At 53.5% G+C, this 22,067-nt stretch overlaps 2 protein-coding genes, 1 long non-coding RNA gene and 1 other non-coding gene across 6 annotated transcripts in view; 1 reads left to right on the forward strand and 3 right to left on the reverse strand.

The window, feature by feature from the left end:
- Positions 1-53: 53 nt before the first annotated feature.
- On the reverse strand, positions 54-143 carry TRNAY-GUA (transfer RNA tyrosine (anticodon GUA)). The gene is given in 2 exon segments: positions 54-89; positions 107-143. It is a non-coding gene; the product is annotated as a tRNA-Tyr (tRNA).
- A 5,546-nt stretch (positions 144-5,689) lies between these two features.
- Positions 5,690-14,187, reverse strand: TMEM214 (transmembrane protein 214). The gene is made up of 17 exons (XM_077843796.1): positions 13,997-14,187; positions 12,909-13,108; positions 12,213-12,363; positions 11,781-11,915; positions 11,224-11,306; positions 10,673-10,778; positions 10,479-10,560; positions 10,082-10,183; positions 9,550-9,691; positions 9,074-9,165; positions 8,749-8,797; positions 8,441-8,554; positions 8,106-8,223; positions 7,452-7,548; positions 7,090-7,258; positions 6,828-6,973; positions 5,690-6,625 (listed from the first exon to the last, which is right to left on the reverse strand). Exons 1-17 carry the CDS (start codon positions 14,139-14,141, stop codon positions 6,499-6,501), a joined length of 2,058 nt encoding a protein of 685 aa, XP_077699922.1. The 5' UTR covers positions 14,142-14,187; the 3' UTR covers positions 5,690-6,498.
- Positions 14,188-14,236: 49 nt separating this feature from the next.
- On the forward strand, positions 14,237-19,289 carry LOC144281084 (uncharacterized). Its single transcript, XR_013349538.1, has 2 exons — positions 14,237-14,852; positions 15,607-19,289. It is a non-coding gene; the product is annotated as an uncharacterized LOC144281084 (long non-coding RNA).
- MAPRE3 (microtubule associated protein RP/EB family member 3) overlaps positions 18,409-22,067 on the reverse strand; it is a 54,140-nt gene continuing 50,481 nt past the window's right edge. For 2 of the 3 annotated variants that reach the window (XM_077843803.1, XM_077843802.1), the window contains exons 4-7: positions 21,355-21,556; positions 19,904-20,058; positions 19,628-19,780; positions 18,409-19,352 (exon numbers count right to left, since the gene is read on the reverse strand). In XM_077843803.1, the coding sequence (XP_077699929.1) occupies positions 19,284-19,352; positions 19,628-19,780; positions 19,904-20,058; positions 21,355-21,556 (579 nt within the window). In that variant the 3' untranslated portion in view covers positions 18,409-19,283. The remainder of the gene's footprint in view (positions 19,353-19,627; positions 19,781-19,903; positions 20,059-21,354; positions 21,557-22,067) is intronic. The other variant, XM_077843804.1, reaches the window with a different exon arrangement.

Here is a 22,067-nt window from a genome sequence, read left to right on the forward strand (position 1 = left end):
CTTTCTTCCTACGGGTAACTGAATTAAGCGGAAACTAAAAATATTGTACGAAGTCCTTCGAGCCGGAATCGAACCAGCGACCTAAGGATTGCCGCAACTCACACCACTACAGTCCTCCGCTCTACCAACTGAGCTATCGAAGGCTCCGCTGCTCTCGGCACCTGCCAGTTCCTCTCTAATGCTCACCAAGGCCGCACTATGACAAGCTCGGAACGTCTCTCGGCATAGCTGCCCCCCCGCCCCCCTTTATAAAGGAGCTCGCTCCGCGGAGCCCCTCCGCGCTGCACAGAACAAAGGAAGCCGGGAACTGAAGAGCGAGCGGAGGACCCGCTTCCCAACTCTGGACGAAGGAAATGGGCAATACACTTCCTTTCCATTTCCCTGCTTTTTACCAAACAAAAAAGCGAGCGCAGCGCCCTCCTGCACCTCCTCGGCCCCCCCCCCCCCCCCCCGCCCGTGGCTTTTATAGGGTTGAGGACGTTTTGAGATCCCGCCCGCGCCCCCTGGCTGCTGGGCAGCCTTCGCCCTGCGCGGCGCGGGCGCAGTGTGCTCCCCGGTTGCAAGGCGCAAGCCCAGCTTCCAAAACCGAGGGCTTACTTTCGTTATTTGCTCTAATTTTCCCTTCGGGCGCCAATAAAATCCTGCTGCTCTCCTGCTGTGAAGGACATTCATTCGGTCAGTTAACCGCGTGTCGTCAGAATCTATTCGTTCTGGCTGGAGCCTGAGCCGTGTGAGCCGCCGAGCTGCGGGCGGCGCGCAGGCCCCGGGCGGCGGGGTCGGACTTGGCGGCCGGCGCCGAGCAGCCCCGAGCGAGAGGCACCGGCGCCGCCGCCCCCCCACCCCCCGGCGCCCCTTCGCGCCTCTTTCCAGGGGCCTGGAAGGCCGGCCGACCCTCCTTTGCCCACCAAGTACCTAGGGGCTCTGAAACCTAACACCCCCACTCCCCCGTGGAGCCTTGCTTAGGGGTGCGGCGGAGTGGGCGTGCGGGGACCCGGGGCGTCTCCAGCCCTGCGGCCCGTGCCACCTGGAGCCACAGTCGCCCAGCGCAAATGCAGGTGGGCGGGGGATGGTTTCTGGCCCATTCGCAGCTCTGAGCCTTATCTCTCAGGCTCATCTTTAAATCCGAGGTCTCTGAGGTCACTGGGCACAGCTCGGCTTTCACCCTTGCGCCCACCCACAAAGCAGGAGGTTAACTTCTTCCCACCAATTTCCCCGTTTAACTTCGCTCTGTTGCTGCAAATGCCATCATTGTGTCCCAGAGCGTTAACTTGGGCAGTTTTCTTGGCTCGGTGTTTAGCGTGCTGGCTGGCTGGGTTTCTTGAGGGGAGGGGATGCTGGGAAAAGGAACATACTCAATTATGTTGCCTTTTTTTTTTTTTTAAGGCGAGATTCACAACGTACAATTTGCCATTTTAAAGTATGAACAAGTCAGTGGCACTTAGTGCATTCACAGTACTGTGCAAATTATCATTTCTCTCTAGTTTCCAAACTTTTTTTAAAAAGTTACCCCAGAAGAACACCCTGTACCCTTTACGCAATCATTCCCTGCCATCACTTCCCCCGTACCCAGGCAACCACTAATCTGCTTTCTCTCTATGGATTTGCCTATTCTGGAGATCTCATATAAAAGAAAAAATAAAATACGTGACCTTTTGTGTCTGATTTTTGTCGCTTGTCATAGTATTGTTGCAACTCATCCATGTGACTCGGGATCAAGTCCCACATCAGGCTCCCTGCATGGAGCCTGCTTCTCCCTCTGCCTGTGTCTCTGCCCCTCTCTCTCTCTCTTTCTGTGTGTGTTTCATGAATAAATACAATTAAAAAAAAAAAAACATGTTGTATCATGTGTCAGCACCTGCTCCCTTTTAATGGCTGAGTAATATTCCATGTACTAATACACCATTTTGTTTGTCCATTCATATGTTGATGGGCATTTGGGCTGTTTCCACCTTTTGGCTTTCATGAACTGAAGTGCTATTCTGTTCTATTCGTGTACAAATTTCTGTGTGGAATTGCTGGGGTTTCTGGTAACTGTTTTAACTCCTTGAGGAACCACCAAACTGTTTTCCACAATGGCTGAACCATTCTACATTCCCATTAGCAATGCAGGAGGGTTCCAATTTCTCCACATCCTTGCCAACACTCTTCTGTATTTTTTTATTATAGTCAATATTTCAACAAATTGAGCTCAGTTATAAGAATTTTTTTATGTCATTAAAAATTCTTTGAAAAAAAATAAAAAAATAAAAAAAATAAAAATTCTTTGAAACCGTCATTCAAATAGCCATTTTCCCATTTTGGTTGTAAAAGTGTTACAACAATTTTATTGTAATGTTCATCTTATTATTAGACACAGTTTACATCCAAATTTTAATTTATTCATACTACTATAATAAATGCTCTTGTACATAAATCTTTGTCCATATTTCTCTTCTCTAGTCTCTAGAACATATTTTCAGGAGTGGAATTCTTTGGTAAAATACTACAGAACTTTTAAACCTTTTGATGAATATTACCAAATTACTTCCCAGAAACATTACACTGATTTCTAGCACAACATTCACTGAGTATATTATCACTTAAAAGAAAAATCTTTGTTAATAGGCAAAAGTAAGTGGTAACTTATTTGAAATTTGTACTTTACCAATGAAATGGACTTTATCGTTTATTTGCAGTTTTCAATGAATTGTCTTTTTTTTTTTTTTTTTTTAAGTAATCTCTGTGCCCATGTAGGGCCTGAATTCACAACTATGAGATCAAGAGTCACATGCTCTACTCACTGAGCCAGCCAGGAGCCCCTTCAATGAATTGTCTTTTATCCATTTTTTTATTGTTATGTTGAGGCTTTTCTTGATTTGTAGGAGTTCTTTAACATTAAGGATGTTTATGTGATAAGCTCAGTAAGGAAATGGAGGCCTTGATCAATGCACCGAGACCGAACAGACAGGCACAGAACCTTCCACCCAACAATAGCAGAATACATATTCTTTTCCTGCACTCATGGAACATTCTCCTGGATGGGCCACATGCCAGGCTACAGAACAAGTCTCAATAAACTTAAAAAGACTAAAATCATACAAAGTATGTTTAACGTAAACTACAGACTTTGGGTGATAACAATGTGTCAGTGCCAGTTCACTGATGTTGACGGTGGAGGGCTGTGTGGGTGCACGGGACAAGGCATATGTACTTTTTGCTCAATTCTGATGTGAACCTAAAATTCTAAAGTCCATCAAAAAAGTAATAACTGATGTGCTAACATAATAAAAATACATATATCAAGGCACATCCAACAATGTGTCTGAATTCAGAGTTTTTATTAATAAGCAGATTATTCAATATTCAACAAGTATTCACTCATAGCCCGAATGGTGGAAGCTCCCCATATCTTGTCTCCAAATTCCTTCTTATATTTCAAGCTTGGGGTGATGGAATTGCCCAGTAAAATGGAATACCACATGGGGAAAAGCAAGCCTTCATCCCCTCCAACCCATTAGGGAGCAGACCCATGAAGAATATGTAGAAAAGGATGGATCACCTTACATGTTCACTTAAACCCAAAGTCCTTTAGGAGAGAGAAGATTAAGATGCTCAGAGGTCAGATAACCACTGACATTTCCATGTAATTGTCAACTGGGTCCTTCTGGAATGGGGCAGGGCAGGCCTGTTTGTCTCTGTGGGAAACCCTCCACCCCAAGGGTGATGGCATTTGAGAGTGTACTGGTAATGCGGCAGGTGAGTCTAGCAATGCTCTCAGTTCCTGGTAAGCAGATCACCCATCAAGCTGCCCGGCTGTAAAGCTGGAGCTGTAGACTGGGCTCAAATCCAGAAACGTGCTTTGACTTTTGGAAACAAGTGGTTCAAATGAGTCATGTGCTATGACTTGCAGGCCCATACAAGAGTCGGTCACAACTCAAGTTGGTAAGCGATAACCAGACTCAAACATGCCAGTTTTCTGTGGAACTCCAGCTGTGTGAAAAGTAAAGTTACAATGTCCAGATGTGACCCTCTGAGGTGTCAGGTTACTTCTGTTCCTCCAATCAAGAGTCCTACTGTGAGAGCACACCTGTCAGTAGGAGTCTACTCTACTGGTCCACATTGGCTCAACTCACTGGCTCAGCTTGGATTCCTGGGCTTTGACAGGTCTGCAAAACGTGAAACATCTGCTTTAAAGGGCAGCGGGTGCAATGTTGGGACTACTTCTCTGACCCAGGAAAAATTTTGGACAGTTCCAGTATTGAGTCAAACAACTGTTTATCAAATAAAGCCAATTAAGGTATTGGTGTCCCCGAAAGAGGCTGTAGAGACCCCAGCTGACCAAAGTTGATCAAATGTTGTACCCCAGGATTCTAGGTCAGAAGGTTGAAGGAACCCAAGGTAAACTTGCTACACACACTGGAAACCAGTGCACACGTTAGGCAACATTCTTGGAGTCACTGGATTGTAGCAGTCCAGCAGCCCTGGTGATTCAGTGTCATCAGGACAGGGTCCTCATTTTCCTTGTCCTGTGCTGTTGCCAACCAGACTCACTATTCCTAAGCACTGAACCTGTTTGTTCCTGATTGGGAAGAAGTGAGTTCTTGGGACCCTTGCAGTCCCACCCAGCAGCTCCAGACCTTAGTTGCCAGGTGGGATTTTTCATTTTTTTCTGGGACAATTGTCATGGTTACCTGCCACTACCTTGGACTGAGCCGGGGTTCAGTCCAATGTGCGCCGCTTAACTCTCAAGCGGTAACACGGTTCTAGCCTAACAAGGAAAGGGAACACAAATGTGAGACGCTATTGTACTCATGACCTCACTTTGGGTCAAGATTTTTCTACACTTGCTACTTTATAGTCTTCCCACTGAGAAGTCAAGGCAGTCTCAGGGTGACAAGCGAATGGGAAAGTGGTAGCTGGCCATCATCCTGCTGTCCCCTCAGGCATCTGCTAGAAGCAGGAAGTAACCTGTGGGAGCTGGAGTGGGCAGTGCACTGCCAGTACTGCTTAGATTTGAAACATTCAAGGAAAGAAACCTGAGGTGAGAGCTGAGTCTGTTCAGTTCTTAGAGTTTCAAGTCAAACACAAAAAGGGACTTTGGCCATAGACCTTAGACTCATGGGTCTCTTGGAGTCCTAAATTTTTCACTCATTGCCTTGTAAAACCAACTAACACATTAAGGTCCTGGCAAGGAAGAGGACACTATGGGTCACAGAACAAGTATTCCCTTGGTTGACTCCCTCCTCTTTCCAGCTTCAAATACTTAAGCTAGGGGAACCTGGGTGGCTCAGTGGTTGAGCATCTACCTTTAGCTCAGGGCGTGATCCCAGGGTCCTGGGATCAAGTCCCATGTCAGGCTCCCTACAGGGAATCTGCTTCTCCCTCTGCCCCGTGTCTCTGTCTCTTACGAATAAATAAAATCTTTAACAAGAAAATACTTCAGCTATCAAGGCAAACCTTGGGACATGAAGCACAGTGACAAGTGAAATAATAGGATTAGGGGAGCAAAAGGAGTGTCTGGAATCCTCAACAGGCCAGCATTTAGAATGATGGGTGTGAGCTTTCCCTGCCAGAAGCTCACCTGCAGCCAGTGGCTACAACCCCCAGAGGGCAGGGGGCCAAAGGAGAACATGTGTGTGCCCGATATTCTGTTGTCCTGTTTACAACTATGGGAATTCCTGCATGGGGATGCAGAGAGGAAAGCTAGCAATCAAATCTGTGTCCTTTATTCCACCCAGTAGGTGTACCAAGGAGCCATATGCTGAATCCTGTGTCAACAGGCTGCTGGAAGGTCCACTGGGCCCAAGGCACACAACTACTTGGGCTTTGCTCCCCAGACAGGTGGTAGGGGCAGGCGGCGGGGAGAAGCTGAACCCGGAGGGAAGGTCCCCAGGCACCGAAGGGGGAGAGGGGAGAGTAAAGAAGTAGGATGATGACGCAGAGGGCAGTGAAGGGCCTCAAAGGACAGATATTGGGCATCCAGAGGTGAGAGGTCCTTTGGCCCAGCCCTCTGACAGGCCCATGCAGGCTGAGGGCCGAGGTGAAGTTGCCGTTGCCCACTATGATGCTATGTTCTTCTGGAGGCCTCTTCCCTTGTTCCACTGTGGCTAAAGTCTGGGAGCAGGAATCATTCATCAGAATGTAGCTGTCACTCAGTAGAACCCCACCTTCTGGGAGATGAGCTGTCTGGGGCTTTGGGAATGAGATGGAGAGAAGTGGAGAGCAGGAGATGAGAGGGGCCTACAGAAGGTTAGCAGCCTGAGGACAGAGGCTGGGAGCTACATGCAACAGGGCCCAAAAAGTGTTCAGTGGGATCAGGGGTAGGAGGAGGCTGATGTATCTCTGGGCTCAGTCCCCATTGGAGATGGAGGAACTGGGGCAGAGGTAACCGGTTACTCCCTAGGAGGCAGAACTTAGGCACCAGGTACAAGAAGACTTCTGCAGAATGGCTGCCCTCTGCCTGCCAGCAGTCTCAGATGGCCTGCCCCAAGACAGGCCTGGTGGCCAGGGAGGCAGGGCCTATTGCTGGGATATCATGGCAAGTGCCCAGTCCAAGAAAGCCACGGTGATGTCCTGTAGGCAGAGCCAGACCCAGCGGGCAGCCTCACTGAGCTGTGTCTTCACGCAGTCCCAGGTCACTTCACCCCTGGGAGGAAAGCAGAACATTTGTGGGAGTTGGGAAGCAGTGCTGGGTCAGGTCACAGGATTGCAGCTCAGACCCCTATCCCGCATCCCAGAGTGGCCGAGGGCTGGAGTAGGGCTTGGTGAGAGACTGGACAGAGCCTTGTCTCTGGGGAAGGGGCATGGGGCTCTCGGGCTCCTGCTGGAGCTTTGGAGGAGGGTCTCACCTGCATGCCTCATGGCAGTGCTCCTGGGCCCGGGCCAGGGCTTCCAGCAGTATGTGCCACAATGGCAGCAGCACATTCTGGTAAAGAAGCAGGAGCAGCTCCTGCAGAGACTGGAGCAGCTGGATCAGCGTATCAGGTACCTGTAGCTGGAGCACAGAGAGTGGAGAATGCATCCTGGCCCTGAGGACCTGTTCCATGTGAGGATGACATTCCAGCCCCTGGGGAGGCCAGCCCTTCTCTGACCTCCCTATCTCCAACTTACCCTCTGGGAGAGGCTAGCAAGGCTGTCACCAAACCAGGCAAGGTGGGAGGCACAGTGGGAAGAAAGAAAGCTGATTGTGGCATTGGTGTGGGCCCAGGCCAGCTGCAAACTGGGCCTCAGCATGGTCAGTAGGTGGGAGCCCCAGGCCGGCAAAGTCTCCTCTAGCCAGCTGTAAGAGGCAATCGGGCGGAGAGAGGGAGGCTGAGTTTCCTCAGATGGCTCAGCTCCCCAAGAACAGCTGTGGGGAAGGGAGGCCTTGAGAAGGGGAAAGTGTTATCATTTCCCACTGATGCCGTCACCACTCTGAAAACCTGGCCCTCTCCCTCCTGCCTCGCCCCGCCGCACCCCCTACGAAGGCTCACCTGTAGCCCTGCAGGCTGTAGGAGTAGATCTTGGCACACACTTGCTGGCCAGCAGGCAAGAACCCAGATGATCGAAGCAACCGGCCAGAAAGGGAGGCTGAGTAAAGGGGGCCTCTGGTGAGCTGGGGGGTGAGGGGGGGCAGGGAGAGACACTCCAGGCCCCAGAGCAGGTCCAGGGGAGCAGAACTCATGTGCTCGCAGGGCTGCAGAGCTGGCTCCGATCCGCTCCAGAGCGCGCTTGCTCAGAGGGAGGGATGCAGGCCCGTGGAGCTGAGCTCATTTCTCCTGCTGGGCCAGGTGTGAACTGGAGTGAGGTAGCCAGGTAAGTGTCAGGGAGCCTTGGGTCTGAGGGTCCACCCATCTACTTACCAGCTGTGATCTTAAGCTAACTACTAAATCTGACTCTCAATTTCCTCAGGAGTTAAAAAGGAGGTAACACTTACTCAAGCAAGACTATGACTATGCAAACATCTCTACGGCAAAGCAGCAGTCCAATCTGAAGTGGTAACGTCATAGTTGTGGACAGAAAAGCCTGTCTGAAAGAGTCTCTTCTGTAGTATCAGGGCAAAGCTATGTGTGAGGGCCAGGGGGTGCTACACCTAGCTCTGTGCCTCACCCTCACGTTATCTCCCTTGCCTGCCAATTCTCGCTTACCCTGGAAGGAGCTGTGTGACTGGAAGTCATGGCACAGGAAACCTATGGCAAAGATCAGCACCAATAGGAGTAGCCGTGTCCAGGGCAGCCGGTAGCCCTGTGCCTGCTGCAAAAGGCCCTGTGAGGAGAAGGGGCGGTGGAGGGGAGCAGTGGTCAGAAGGAGGGGGTGGTCCTTCATCCGGAAGGAAGGCCTCAAGCCAGGCCTTCCATTCCAGGAAGAGGATCAAGCCCTCACACGACCCCAGAGACAGGGCGGCTCCACGGACAGGGGGGCCAGGGGTGCTGGTCAGAGGTGTAGGCTGGTGTGTGGGTCAGGGAGGGCTGGGGGCTGGCACCTTGCAGGCTGTGTCGCAGGTGGCAGCATCCTGACTGTTGCAGCTGCCCTTCCTCAGCAGCTCCTGGTTGGTAAGCTTGAAGGATTGGATGGTTTCCTGCAAAGACTTCTGTGTCTGCAGGATAAGAAAGTCTGGGTTGAGAGGTTAACATTTAGTCTGTGAGGGAACTCTGAGCCTCCACCCTGCTTCACTGTCCACGCCAAATGCATGAGTACAGCGCCTTCTCAGCAAAGGGAGGGCAGTGGTTGAGGGGTACGAACCCAGAACCCGGACGAGGCTCAGCCTGCCATGTCCTCCCAGCTCCTCACCTTCTTGGGAATCTGCTCCCAGGACCTGAGCAGGTGTTCCAGCAGCAGGCTATGGGGAAAGCACAACCCCTTCCAATCAGGGGGCTCACTAGGCCCCTCCAATCCTCCTGGCCCCCATTAGGCCCTGGCTCCTTCACTTCCCTCCCACAATGAGCAGCCTCCTAGAGGCCAACCCAGAAATGTTCCCACTCAATTTGAGAGGCACAAACTCGAAGGACAGTGACAAATGTTCCCCTTCTGCTTCTAGGCCAGGGACAGGCTGGGAAGCATGGAATAAGGCATTTCCCTATGCATCAGAGGTGGGCAGCCCCCCACCCCCACCTGCCTGGACTGTGACAAGTGCTTGGGGTACAACTGCCTCCAGACACTGGCGCTGAGGGGGTCCACCGTCAGACACTCGGTCAGGCTGCTCAGGAGCTGCACAGGGGAGAGGGGACAGGAGAGGCTGCTGGGGCGGGGGGATGCTGGAGGGAGACAGTGCCTCCCAGGCAACACTCCCACCCCAGAAGACAGAGAAATTGTGCCAAGACCCCAGAAATCTGAGAGCCCACAAGGGGGAGGCTGCGGCTCTCAAGCTAGAGCTTGAGCTTGAAGATCATCTGTCAACAAGAGGCAGAACATCAGAGACCAGCCAGACGTGAACGTGCGTCCTTTTAGCTCTGTCCCTGTGAGGGTGGCCCATGAGTGGTCAGGTGGCTGTCAGGAATGTGCTAAGGAGAGGCCCAGGAAACGGGTTCTGTGAAGGCAGGGCCCCTGTCAGCAGGTAAGGACCTCTGCAGTGGCCTCCCATCATTTCCTCACCTCTTTCTTCATCTCAGGAGGGCAGCTAGGGGTGGCTCTGGACAGGAAGGAGGGGAAATACGTATGCAGGGTGGATTCCGGCTTCGCCCCAAATGCCAGCACCTTCAGTCGAGGGTAGAGCTGACACAGCTGCTCCTGCAGGCTGGGGTGGGGGTGGGAGGAGAGCCAGGCACCAGGTCTAAAAGGAGCTACGTGATATGTCCCTTTTGCTTGGCTGACTTTCTGCCCTGCCTGTGGGAGCAGAGTCACTAAGGGACTTATAATGGCTCAGAGTCTTTTTAGACTCAACGACTCCTTGGAAAATCTGTTGGAAGTCATGGATCTTCTCCCCAGGAAAATGCCCATATGCCAATCACACCTGAGGGTCCATATAACTTCAGGGGGTTCACCGATCCCTTGAACGGTCAGGTTCAATGGGCAGGTTGAAAATCTCAGATTTTGGGTGGTTGGAGAAGAACGGACAGGAAATATACAGCCTGCTCCAGCCTCTGCTGGGATCCTTCACAGCAGGTGTGCCCCAGGGTAGTCCTACCTGGGTGTCAGGGAGTTGTTGGGCATGTAGGCAAAGTCCAGAAGCGGGAAGAAGTCCTTGGGGCCAATCATGCCAAAGCCCTTGGTGAGGTTGGGGTGCATCCTACGGGGGAAAGCAGGAAACAGACTTGCGGAAGACTACCAGGCAGGCTGTGATCCCAGCTGAGACCAACATCTAAGAAAATGGGCATACACTCAGCCTCATCCCTACCCCTTAATGGTTTCCTCTCTTTCCTTCCTCACCATTGAGTTCTGACTGGGAGGAGCTGGTCCTGGTTTCCCCACAGCTATGGAGACCAGGACCACAGCATCTTGTTTTGCTCAAACAGCTACTGTGGACACCATGGGCCCTCCTGGCTGATCCCCTACCCCCACCCCACCCCCCACCAATTACTCACAGGAGCAGCCGATCCAGGTACGCGATGGCAAAGGGAGAAAGAGACTTGATGCCCAGCACAGGCAGCATGATCCCCAGCCACACTAAGGAAACAAAGGTCAGGGAGGGAGCCTCAGGCTTGGACCCACGGGGGATGTTAAAGAGGAGCTCCCTGCCCCCAAGGCCATCCCTTTTTCTCCCCTACATCTTTCTTACCTTTCAGTCCTTCAGCGAGGTTGGTAAAACCTGCTTGACCCAGGGCCCACATGATTGTCAGACACTTTGCCGGTCGGCTCTGGTGAGACCTTAGCAGTTCCAGGAACTGAGGAGACCAGTGGGAAAGGCAGGTTGTGACAAGGCAAAGCACCAGGAGCACCCCCAAAGCCAGGTAGGAAGAGATGCCAAAAGGGAGAGAAGGGACAGGCCACGGGGCGGTGCAGCACTGGGGTAGTACAGGGTAGTGATGCAGACCATGCGGTCCGGCACTGGGCTGTGGCCTGCACCCGTACTTGCCACTTAAACTAGTTCACTAATTAGGAAAGTTACTGAATCCCCCTGTAGCTCCATCTTCTCATCTATAAAGTAAGCATAACAGTAGCATCTACCTCATGCCTATATAAAGCAGACGCGGAGCAAGTGTCAGCAGTGTTACTGGTCTCACAGAGCTTCCACTGTCCCCTAATTAGGTTCAACGGTATAGAATCTGCCCAGCCTCCCCAGTCCCAGTGGCCCCCCTTCCGGCGTTCCCACCACCACCCTGAGCTCACCTTGCCCAGGTTCATGGTGGCAATCTTGGGCTTGTCTTGCAGAACGGCCTGGATACAGATGCGGTATCCATGTAGTGACTCCCCTGGAGAGACAGGTGTTCTCAGACCTACATATGTTACTTGGCATCCCAAAACCGAAATCTCCCTTCTAGCAGCGGTGAGCCCAGAATCCAGGGCCAATGACTCCTAACATCTTCCTCTCTTTCCTTTTTTTTTTTTGAAGATTTTATTTATTTATTCATGAGAGACACACACACACAGAGAGAGAGAGAGAGAGGGAGGCAGAGACACAGGCAGAGGGAGAAGCAGGCTCCATGCAGGAAGCCCAATGTGGGACTCGATCCCGGGACTCCAGGATCACACCCTGGGCTGAAGGCAGTGCTAAACTGCTGAGCCACCCGGGCTGCCCTCTTCCTCTCTTTCCAAAAGAATATTGAGATTAGCACATTTCTTTGCTGGAATCAGAACTACCCTGGCAATCTGGAAGTAGGAAAAGGGAGTAGTAGGTTCCCAAGATGGGGTGGGGCTATCCCTCACAGTGGGGCACCCCCTCTCACCTGGTGTCTTATCCAGCTCTTGCAGCATAGTGAACAGACAGTGGTCAAAAAAGAGCTCCAGAGACCCCGCTGCCTTGGCCAGCAGCCCTCGGATGATCCCACGAAGCTCCCGGCTTACCAGGCTGTAGGGATAATCTGGGGCCGAAAGGTTCCACATGTGTCCTAGCATCAGAAGCCCCTGCCAGCTTTGAGAGCTCGGCTGCACTCCCTGAGATGGCGAATGCACGCAGAGGTCCCTGCGCTAGGCTGGCATCCTCCCTGTCCCAGTGAGGCCCACTTCCCCAGCTGTGACGATTTGAGAACAGCTTGCATGACGCACATAAATCAGGACAGTGGGGACACTGGGCTCTGTTGCTAACTAATGTGTTTACATATGGCCCTTTCAGTATTTTCTCAAACTTGTCTGATTTTGAGGGAGGTCGAAGAACTAACCATGTGTATGCTGGCTCAGCGTGGGCTCACTTAGAGGCGCCTGCAGCTTGTAGTTGAGATAGCTGGCCAGGTCCTTCAGCCACACGGAGGGGTTCCCAGAGAACACGCTCTGGCTCTTGTCCAGTTCCTTCTGCAGAGCTGCCACATCCAGCTGCCGGGACACAGGCCCCCACCGAGGTCAGTTACGAGTGAGTTTAGGGAAACAGGGTGGAGCTGGGAAAATGGGTGAAGGGTTGAAGGTAAAAGAGGATTTCTGCTTTTAAATGTGAAGTATGTGGAATGCCACAGTATCGCTGCATCCAGATATTTAGAAAACACAGCACAGCTGAGATTGCTGGTCTCAAGACCCAATACTCTCAAGCCCTTTACATGTGCAAGGGGACCAGATGGAAGATGAAAGATCGCAGCTTCCATGGGGCAAGGAACCACAGGTGTTTCTTTACCCCCACCCTGGTATCCCCGATCTTCGAGGCTCTCCTCGTACTAATCCAGGTTTCCCTACAGACTTATTTCCTGTCTGTCTCAAATGCAAACGTTCTATCCCTTGGGGTTTCTGCCCTTTCCCGAATGCCTCCTCCCAGTCAGTGGCATCCCAAATTCCACAGGCCCCCAGTGGCCATCCCCCACCTACGCCTTTCATCTTCTCTATACCTCATGCTACTCTTGTCTCCCCACCTCAGGTCTAGGGACACTCACAGCTTTCAGCGCCTCTTCCAGGCTGCGGAAGCGACCCTGCTTCTGGTTTTGGTTGGTGAGGGTCGCCACCTTCTTAGTCTGCTTCTTGTTTGCTGGTTTCTTGGGCTCTGCAGCAGGAGGTGGAACTTGCTCCTTATTCTGTCGCTTGAGGATTCTTTCAAAGCCCCGCTCATAGAGGGTGCTTGTCGTCTGGATTGGAGCTGGGGTAATGACAGGCAGACAATGGGCGGGGAGGGGGGGGTATCCTTGAGTCATGAGGGCCTCACAGGGACAGCGGTCCCTTCCCCCACATTGTCACCTCGTTCATCTTCAGTGAAGAACCTGCCTCAACACCCCTTCTAGCTGTCCTGCTCAAGGAGCAGGGCAGGGGAGCCCTCCTGCTTCTTTCAGTCATGGCAGCTCCGGAGTTCACGGGCTCTTTCACAGAACCGGGCAGAGATTTCTTTAGATAAACCAGAGTATGTGGGAACTAGTGGAGATGCATACAGAGGGCTGGCTTCCTTGGTGAGTGGCTACCAGTTCTGGAGGGCAGGACTTTCCCATCTTGGCTCCAATGGGACAACTCTCTAATCAACAAGTGGCAAGCTTTCTGCAGTCCCCCAGGCGACTTTGGGGAAACAGGCCCCGCTTACAAGGCTTGGTGGGAGTCGGGAATGGAGAGTCAGCCTTCCCTCTGCCGGGCCTCTGGACGGCCTACCCGCACCCCACAACACTGCGGGTCACGCAAGGAGGCAGACGGTGTACCATGAAGGCGGTCTCTCCCCAGCTCGCAGACACCCGCCCTGACAGCCAGGCTAGGGCCGGGGACAGCCGGTTGGAGCGTGTGTGCAGACCGCAGTCCGGTCCCCTCTGACATGGGATCCTGCGAAAGGCATCTGACACCCCTGGGCCTCAGTTTACTCCTCTGCTAGGCGAGGGCAGCCCCCCTCCCAGCGCTGTCCACCTCCTGTGAGGCTCAAGAGGCAGGGCGCGGTAGCCGGGCGGCAGGAGAGCCCGGGGCTCCGGGGGCTGCCCGCTACCTCTCCGGAGGGGCAGGCCCGGGGCCGGTGGCGGTGGCGGCGCGGGCGGCCGGCCGGGTGGGTACTCACGGGTCAGGTCGTACTTCCACACACCGTTCGCCTCCCCGAGAGCCCGGCGGTCCCCTCCGCCGCTTCTACCGCTGCCGCCGGCCCCGGGCCGCCGCCCCTTCTTCACCACCTCCCAGCGCCCCCCACCAGCCCCCTTGGCTGCCATGGCTCCGGCCCTCCCGCCACTGCCACCTCCCTGGGCTTTCCGGTCCGGCGCGGAGGCGCCGCGCTCTGCCACGTCTCCTCCCAGGACCTCGCGGCGCGTGTCGCCCACCGCAAGGCAGCCTGGGACTTGTAGTCTTTCGTTTTCGCCGGGTTATCCCTAGCGACGTCGCGTAGGGGCTCCTAGTGAAAAACATCCAGGCAGAGGTGCTGCGATGTGAGGCTATTACGTTGGGAAAATTTTACCTGAGCACCTACTGGGTGAATCACTGCATTAGGTGACTCGGAAATTAAACTGTTCTGGGGTTTCTTTTCTTTCCAGTGGTGCTGGAAAGATAGAATGGAAAGTTCTCCTTCCCTCCGGGGAGAGTTTGAAGATGAAATGCTTTTGTCCTGCCAGGAAAGTGCTAGCTTAGTTGTTGCTCACTAGTGGTTAAACTTTGAGTTATTGGGCTATAAAAAAATCTATTGTGGAAGAACAAGGAAGAGGACAGAGCTTGAGGGAAGGGGCAGTGTCCCAGGGCAGGAAATGGAGAGTGGGGACCCCCTTCTGATAGGAGACAGAGAAGTATGGGGTTCTGGGACAGCCAGGGCTGTTTCCCCTCCCAGGAAATGGGAAAGAATGGCTCTGACTTCCATTGCAAGAGGCAGTCAGTCCCAAGTCCCAGATGTGACCGGGAGAAATCAAGAGCTCCAGACCTGAGGAACCAAACAGGTTAGTGCTGACATTCACTATCCCTGGAGGGCCTTCCTTGTAGTACTCTGTGAAACCTCAAAATTTAGAGCATTCCAGCAGGGGAGGATGAGGGGAGGAGAAATGAAAGTACTTTATTACAATTAAGGAAATGTGTTATTTCATGTACGCTCCTACATTTGAGGATGAGATTCATACCTGCCACACTTAGAGGTGCAAGACAGACAAGCCCTTGTAGTAAGAACTAATAGAGGCCAAATTCCTGCAGGATGAACAGCTTGAGGAGTGAGGAGTTCCTTAGAAAGGAGATTAGAGAAAGCGTCCTGAAAGAGGTGGCATTTGAGATGGGGAATGGGAGAATTTTCACTGGTTAGGGATCAGGACAGCTGGAGAGAACAGGCCAGTTGTGTGAATTTATTGATTTAAACGAAGACCTAGAGGTGAGACATGACAGGGTAAAGCTGGGAAACTGGATAGCAGTTCAGTGGGGGTGGTGCTTAATGGGATTTGGGAGGTGAAGAAGGTTAGAAAGGGATCAGAGCCCTTGTGCTGTGGTATGAGCCACTATTTTGGAAAGGTAAGGGGGACTATGTGAAGGAGGAGGTGGGGTGGGGGAAGGGCAGGAGATGGGAGGTGACCAGCTCTTGCTGCCTCCTGCCTGTCCTCATACCCCTTCTGGTCTGATTGTGTCTGGCTTTGCCTCAGGTCACTCTGAGATGGAAGTGCTTTGCCACGGACCATAACTGAACTGGTTGTGATTCAATTCATTTTTCAGATCACGGGTTTACCTACTCAGAGTCACAACAATATCCCTTTGCTCAACCTTTCGGTGTCATGTGTATGGTCACAGAAGAGATGCTGTTTTCTGAAGAGAAACAGAACAAGCTTTCCATAGAGGCAAAGAAGGGGTCTGCTCCAGGAAGATATATAAAGGGTGGGAGGGACTTCCCTTGCTGGCTTTTCTTGCATTGGTCTGACAAGTCATTGGCTGTACCTTGGCATCTAGGGGATAGAACTAGCTCACTTGTTTCTCCTGCAGCATTTCCTAAACACCTTCTCTACCTAAGCACCTGGCTCTGGGCTAGGTAGAGCTGGAGTATTCGCCTCACTTGCTTGTGAGCAACTCTAAGCCTGTGTGAGAGACAAGTGTGTAAAGAGAAAATTACAGTTCACCATCCTAAGTGTTCTGTGAGAAAGACACACTTAGTATGAGGGTCCTGGGAAGAGGTGGAGGCGGCTGCAGTGGCTTTATGTCTCTGAACTTTGGGTGTTCCAAGAGCAGCCTTAGACACTAGCCATGGATGCGGGCTGGGGCAGGTACCCACCCAAGTGGGGTCTGAGGGAAGAATCAAAAGATGTGGGGTCAAGGAGGACAGGTGGGTGTCTAGTGTGGGAGAAAGAAGGGCTTCAGTGAGCTCACTGAAGCACAGTTTGATCTACTGCATTAGCTGCTGTTAACAAATCACCATAAACTGAGTGGATTAAAACAATACAAATTTATTGTCTTACAGTTCTAGAAGGCGAGGGTGTGTCAGGGTCTCATTGTGCTAAAATGCCATGTCTGTAGGGCAGTGGCCCTTTCTCGAGCCTCCACGGGAGGCTGTTTTCTTGCCCTTTTCAGTATCTAGGGGCCACCTGTGTTTCTTTGCTCAGGCCCCTTCTATCCTTGAAGCCAGCAACACCTTATTGAGTACCTTTTCACATGGCATCACTCCAATCTCCTCTTCTGCACCCCCTCCTTCCACTTTTATGGACTCTGTGATTACATTGGGCTCATCTGGATAACCTACCATACTCTCCTAATTTTAAGGTCAACTGGTTAGAGACTTAATTCCATTTGGAATCTTAATTCCCCTTTGCCATGTAACCTAATATATTCCAAGTTGGGGGAATTACAATGTGGATACCTTTGGGGGGTGGCATTAGTCTGTCTACCATACCCACTTTGCTGGCAGGGTAAGGTCTTGGGCTGAAGATGAACTTTGGATAGCACAGAGTAACTACTTTATCCTCTTATAGTGTCTATGTGGACTAATGGAGGAAAGCCCTTTAAACGTAGGCAAGGGGGGCGGCCCGTGGCTCAGTGGGTGAAGCGTCTGACTCAGGTCATGATCTCAGGATTCTGGAATGGAGCCCCCACATCGAGTGGAATCGGGCTCTGAGCTCAGTGGGGAGTCTGCCTGGGATTCTCTGCCCCTTTCTCTCTCTCTTAAATAAATGTATAAGTCTTAAAAAAATTAGGCAAGGGAATTAAAAATCATTAAGATCAATAAAAGCAGGCAAGGAACCGGTTGGGGGAGAAAAACAGAACAGGGGCAGAACTATCTATGTTAGGGTGGGAGTCAAAAGGAGGAGGTGAAGTGAATGAGAAATGAACAGACATGAATTACTTCTTTAAGGCTTCTGTCTGGGGTCACCAGAGAAATGGTGGTAGTCTGGAGGCGGCGCCCACATGGAGCAGGGTCACGGAAGAAACACAGCCCCAATTCAGTCATATTCAGAATGGTGAGGAAACACCTACCAGGACTACCAGCCTGCAGCTAGAGAACATTCTGGAGGTCACACCTTTGTGGTCTTTGGGGATGAGCACTGAACCAGGAGGTCTGGATTCTAAACCAGATTTTTACCACCATGAGCAAGTCATGTCACATGCAGGCCTCGGTCCCTTCATCAGTAAATGAGGGGGCTGATCTAGATGATGGCTCTGTTTGAATGGGCCTGGTTCCCACATTCATTTCAGGGTCCTCGGTCCCTGCTGGGCTTCCTGTGGCCCTTTGCTGGGGCACGCACCATGAACATAGGGCTGTGTGGGTCATGTGAAAGGCTCGCTGACTCCTGGCTCCCCTTAGAGCTTGTTGCCCAGAAGGAACCCCTCAGGCATTACTGTCCTGGGCTCCAGCACTCAGAGCTGCTTGCTCTTTGTAACCCACAGTTCTCCTTGTTCCCAGCTGGATCACGATTGTGAGGTATGTGAAATTTGACAACGGGTGGGGGGCAACACGTGGCCTCACTGGCCCAAAGGAGACTGAAAGAAAGCACCTCAGACGTCTGGGTGGCTCAGCGGTTAAGCGTCTGGCTTCAGTCCAGGGTGTAATCCTGGAGTCTCAGGGATTGAGTCCCACATCGGGCTCCCTGCAGGGAGCCTGCTTCTCCCTCTACCTATGTCTCTGCCTCTCTCTCTCTCTCTTTCTCTGTATCTCTCATGAATAAATAAATACAATCTTAAAAAAAAAAAAATGAAAGCACCTCTTGGCCAGGCCACCCTGATACTTCCCCCACCCCCAGTCACTTTACTGGGCAGCCCATCGTCACAGCCATGGCTCCAAACTTTGTTCCTCCACAGGGACTGGGGGGCCTCCACAGCTTCCTTCCCTTAAAGCCTTCGTACCAGTGTGGAGAGATGGGGACGAGATCAGAGCTGGGCTCTGAGGCCAGGCGCCAATGGCAGTTTCTAGGCCTGATAGAGGGTGGTAGTGGTGCTGTGTGCTCTACGCCATCTCCTCTAGAGAGGGGAGTGCTCAGGAGGAGAAAAGCATGGAGACCCAGGCTGTGGCTCAGTTGAGGGAGACCGGGCATGGACTTTTACCACACAAGTTTATTTAAATAAAAGTGAACACATATGCAGGCTAGGTGGCCCGAGGGGATAGAGGTCGGGTAGGAGGGCAGATGGGAGGCAGACGTACAGGAGGGTCCAAGCAGAGTCTGTGTGGTACGAACCAAGCTGCAGGAGGAGTGGAGGGGGCCTCGGGGCAGTGCTGGGCTTCAGTGCTGGGGGCAGGGGGCCAAGGGTGGGTGAACCTGGTGCCAGGAGGTCACTTTCATCCCTCACATGCTCCCCTCCTCCCTGACCACCAGGGCCTAAGGCACCACCCCCCTCGGTCCCCTTATCCCTCTCCTGACATCAGCCTTCCCCTCAACTACTGGAAAGTCAAAAGACAAAATAAATAAGAATGGGCGAGTCCTGCCACGGCTCCCGGCAGCGGGGAAGGGAAGTCAAGCCAGGCACACTGCCCCGGAGCCCCGTGCTGTCGGCCCTGGGAAAAGAACAGGTAAAGTGCAAGGAAAATCCAGTAAGTAAAAATATACCAATGACTTTGTCAAATATACAGCTGCTGGCTGTCAGGGGAGCAGGCGGCTGGCTGGGGCGGGTGGCAGCAGCGCCCTCCGGGGAAGTGTTGGCCGACACAGCGTAGAGACAACGGAAATAAATAGGGGTACGGAGGAGTGGACAGAGGCCTCACCTGCTGGGCCGGTGCCCACAGGACGGGGCCTCTGCCTGTGCACCTGCCCCATCCCCACGAGCCCCGCTCCTTGCCTGACTCCCCAGTGCTGTGGGCACTGACACAAAGCACCCGGCCGGCCGACAGGCTGTAAGGAAAGGATTATAATGTGGGATGGGAGCAGGGTGGGGGGCACGGGCAGCCGTGCAGTCAGCCAGGGCCCGAGCCGCCCTCAGTACTCGTCCTGGTCTTCCTGTTGGTGTTCCTCGATCTCATCGTCCTCAGGGGGTGCAAATCCTTCCTGGAGAGTGGGAAGGAGAGGGAAGCGGTGAGTCCGGCAGGCCAGGCAGAGGGGGAGACGACTGTCAGGAGCTCGGGGGTGGGGGTGGGGTGGGGAGGTGAGGTCTAGTCCCACTTCCCCTGCTAATCTCTCTGTGGCCTTGGGCTCTGACTGCAGCTGGCTCTCCTCACCGTGTTCCTCCGGCCCCTCGGGTGCTACCCCTCGTGGTCTTCACGGGGCAGGATGGGGTGGGGCCCAGGCGGCCTGGGACGTGAGCGGGTGAAGGCAGGGCTCACCTCAGTGGCATAGAGAATGCCAATGATGCCCGAGATAACAGGGCTGTTCTCACTTTCGTGTTCCTGGCAGATGAGCTCAATGTCTCGAAGTTTGCTGAAGTAGAAGTCACGCTCCTTCTCCAGCCCATCCACGGTCAGCTTCAAATCCAATAGCTGCTTGGGGACACGGTGTTCAGGCCAGAGTCCTGACCTCAGACACCCCTTACTGCCCTGATGGCTCAAGGGCCTGGCTGTTTGTCAAGTGCTCTCTCAGCCACCATCACCCACCCTGCTCACCTGCTGGTTGAGTTCAAGAATCTGGGCATCAGTCTCATGACCGCCATTCCGGGCTGACGGGGGATTCTTCCGGAGGATGCAGGGTGGGGCCACATTGCTCAGCCGACCAGAGGTCTGCATATTTTTGGGGCCTGTGGGGGACGTCCTCTGTGGAACTGCCCAGGGGAGAAAAGCGGGATGGGACCATGTGAGCCCACAGCTCACCCGGCATGAGACGGCCTGGTGTGACGGCTGCGGGGGCAGGCCCATGCGAAAGGCAGGCACTCTTGCCCTCCCCTCTTCTCCCACTCAAGAGGCAGCTACATCTAGGCCTCAAGCCATGGCCACACTGACACCACAGCAGCTGGACAGCTCTTTGGCAAGCCTGGGAGAGCAGGGACTTCGGGGAAGTAAAGAAGGTATGAGGTATGGGGAGGGAGGAGAGCTGGCCTGAGGGAGAGGTGAGGGGAACTGGGAAGGCGAATTTGGGAAATGGGGCTGGAAGGGTTGGGCCTCTTGTACTGTCAGCCAGAGTCTGAAGAAAAGCAGCTGTTGCAGGGTCGCAGATCTGGCACTTGCTGGGTCTTTCCTACCAGAGGCCCCACCCTCCCCGTGGGTGACCTCAGAGTCTCAGGGCCCCTGCCTCTCCAGGCTCCCTGCCTCAGGATGGGCTCTGTGTTCTCCGCTGGGCCTGACTCAGGGACCAGGGCTCCTCCCCCGCAGGCCGGGCATGCTGTGGCCACTTGTCTTCTAGCTATGGCCGCTCCCTAGTCAGAGCCGGCTGCTTCTAACGCAAAGCAAGCAGGTGAATGGGGGGCAGGCCCAGGCGGGGCAGCAGCGCAAACGGAGGAGTGGCTCTGCTATGACGGGTTCAGATGCTGGGCTGCTCCTCTCTCTGCCTCTCCCCAACCCTTTCGCCCCCCAAAGGCCCTACTGCTTCTCTCCCTTCTCCTCTAGAACCTAGACAAAGCCTCCTTTCATAAGACTCATCTCTTGAGGACTTGGGGCTATGGGCCTTTGGAGTAGGGGAAGATGTGATCCCAATGGGGGAAGCTGGGCAAACTCCTGTCCCCAGGTGTCCAGTGGGCAGGGGATAAGGAGGGTGTGTGGTGCTGGCACCAGGCCCTTGGCCTGGATGGACCTGGACAGATGAACCGTGCCACATGCCTCCCCGTCGTCTCGAGGCACACAAGTTAGCTCATGCTACCAAAGCAAGTGTTCTGGGCCTCCCACCGCCACTGCCCCCATGGCTGGTGCCGGTGTCTCTCCGTCTGTAGCCATGTCGGCAGCCCTGTCCTCCCTACTGTGACTCCCCCTGGTCTAGGCGGGCAGCAGGCGGCGTCATCTGAACTCCGTGATAACAGTCTCCTCTAGGCTGGCAGGGCCGGGCCGGTGGCCCAGGGGGCGCTCCTGGCTGTGGAGCCCTGCCGGCCCGGCCCCCCATACTCCCTCCCCCGGCTCGGGCACGTTACCTGCTGTGCCAATGAGTTTCTTGGATTTGTTGAAGATCTGATCACCTGGGTTAGGAGGTGGTGCTACGTCCTGGCCCTGCCGCGCCAGCAGAGGGTTGTAATCCTTTCCATCATAGTTTGCGTCAAAGAATTTCTTAAACCACTGAATAAACTCAAAATTATCTTGGAACTTTCCTTTCACTAATTTCTCTACGGGAATTATCTGAAATAGACCACACAAGCAGAGAACTTTAGCCACCTGCTGCTGTAGGGCTGCCTTCCTCTGTGAGAGGGCCACTGCTCTCAGGAAAGCCAGCCCCTGGGCTGCCACATCTTCCGCCTTCTCCACGGGAGGGGGCCCCCTCCCGGGGCACCGGAGCGAGTGGACAGCTGGTTGGGGCCTGGGCCCGGGATCCAGAGACAGCCATCTCCTCCAGGTACAGGAGGCACCGAGGGAGAAGGTGTCCCTTGGTGCTGCTGTGTGCATGGGGGGCGGGAGCTGCTGGCACCAGGGCCTACAGGCCGCTGAGGCAGTATAGTGAGCCAGGAGACTTTTCTCAGGCCCTACAGAGAAGGAACTTAATAGAAGTGGTGGACTGAGCCTCAGGTTCTGAGACGGATAGGGTCTAGAGAGAAGGAAGGGGCAGGAAGGTAGTCAGGAGGGGATGTCAAGTGTGGGGGTTTGTACCATGCTTTGAGCTGGGGGGACATTCCCTCTGGAAGGAAGGTGGGTG

Source organism: Canis aureus, chromosome 12 (genome assembly GCF_053574225.1).
Source record: "Canis aureus isolate CA01 chromosome 12, VMU_Caureus_v.1.0, whole genome shotgun sequence".
In the NCBI taxonomy this organism is placed as follows: Eukaryota; Metazoa; Chordata; class Mammalia; order Carnivora; family Canidae; genus Canis; species Canis aureus.

Excerpts from the sequence above, each read along its gene's own strand:
- TMEM214 (XM_077843796.1), bottom strand. The coding sequence starts at position 14,141 with ATGGCAGCCAAGGGGGCTGGTGGGGGGCGCTGGGAGGTGGTGAAGAAG. Across the intron at positions 8,555-8,748 it reads GGGAGCAGATTCCCAAGAAG|ACACAGAAGTCTTTGCAGGA; the intron begins GTGAGGAGCTGG and ends CTTATCCTGCAG. Across the intron at positions 6,974-7,089 it reads TTGCTAGCCTCTCCCAGAGG|CTACAGGTACCTGATACGCT; the intron begins GTAAGTTGGAGA and ends TCTGTGCTCCAG.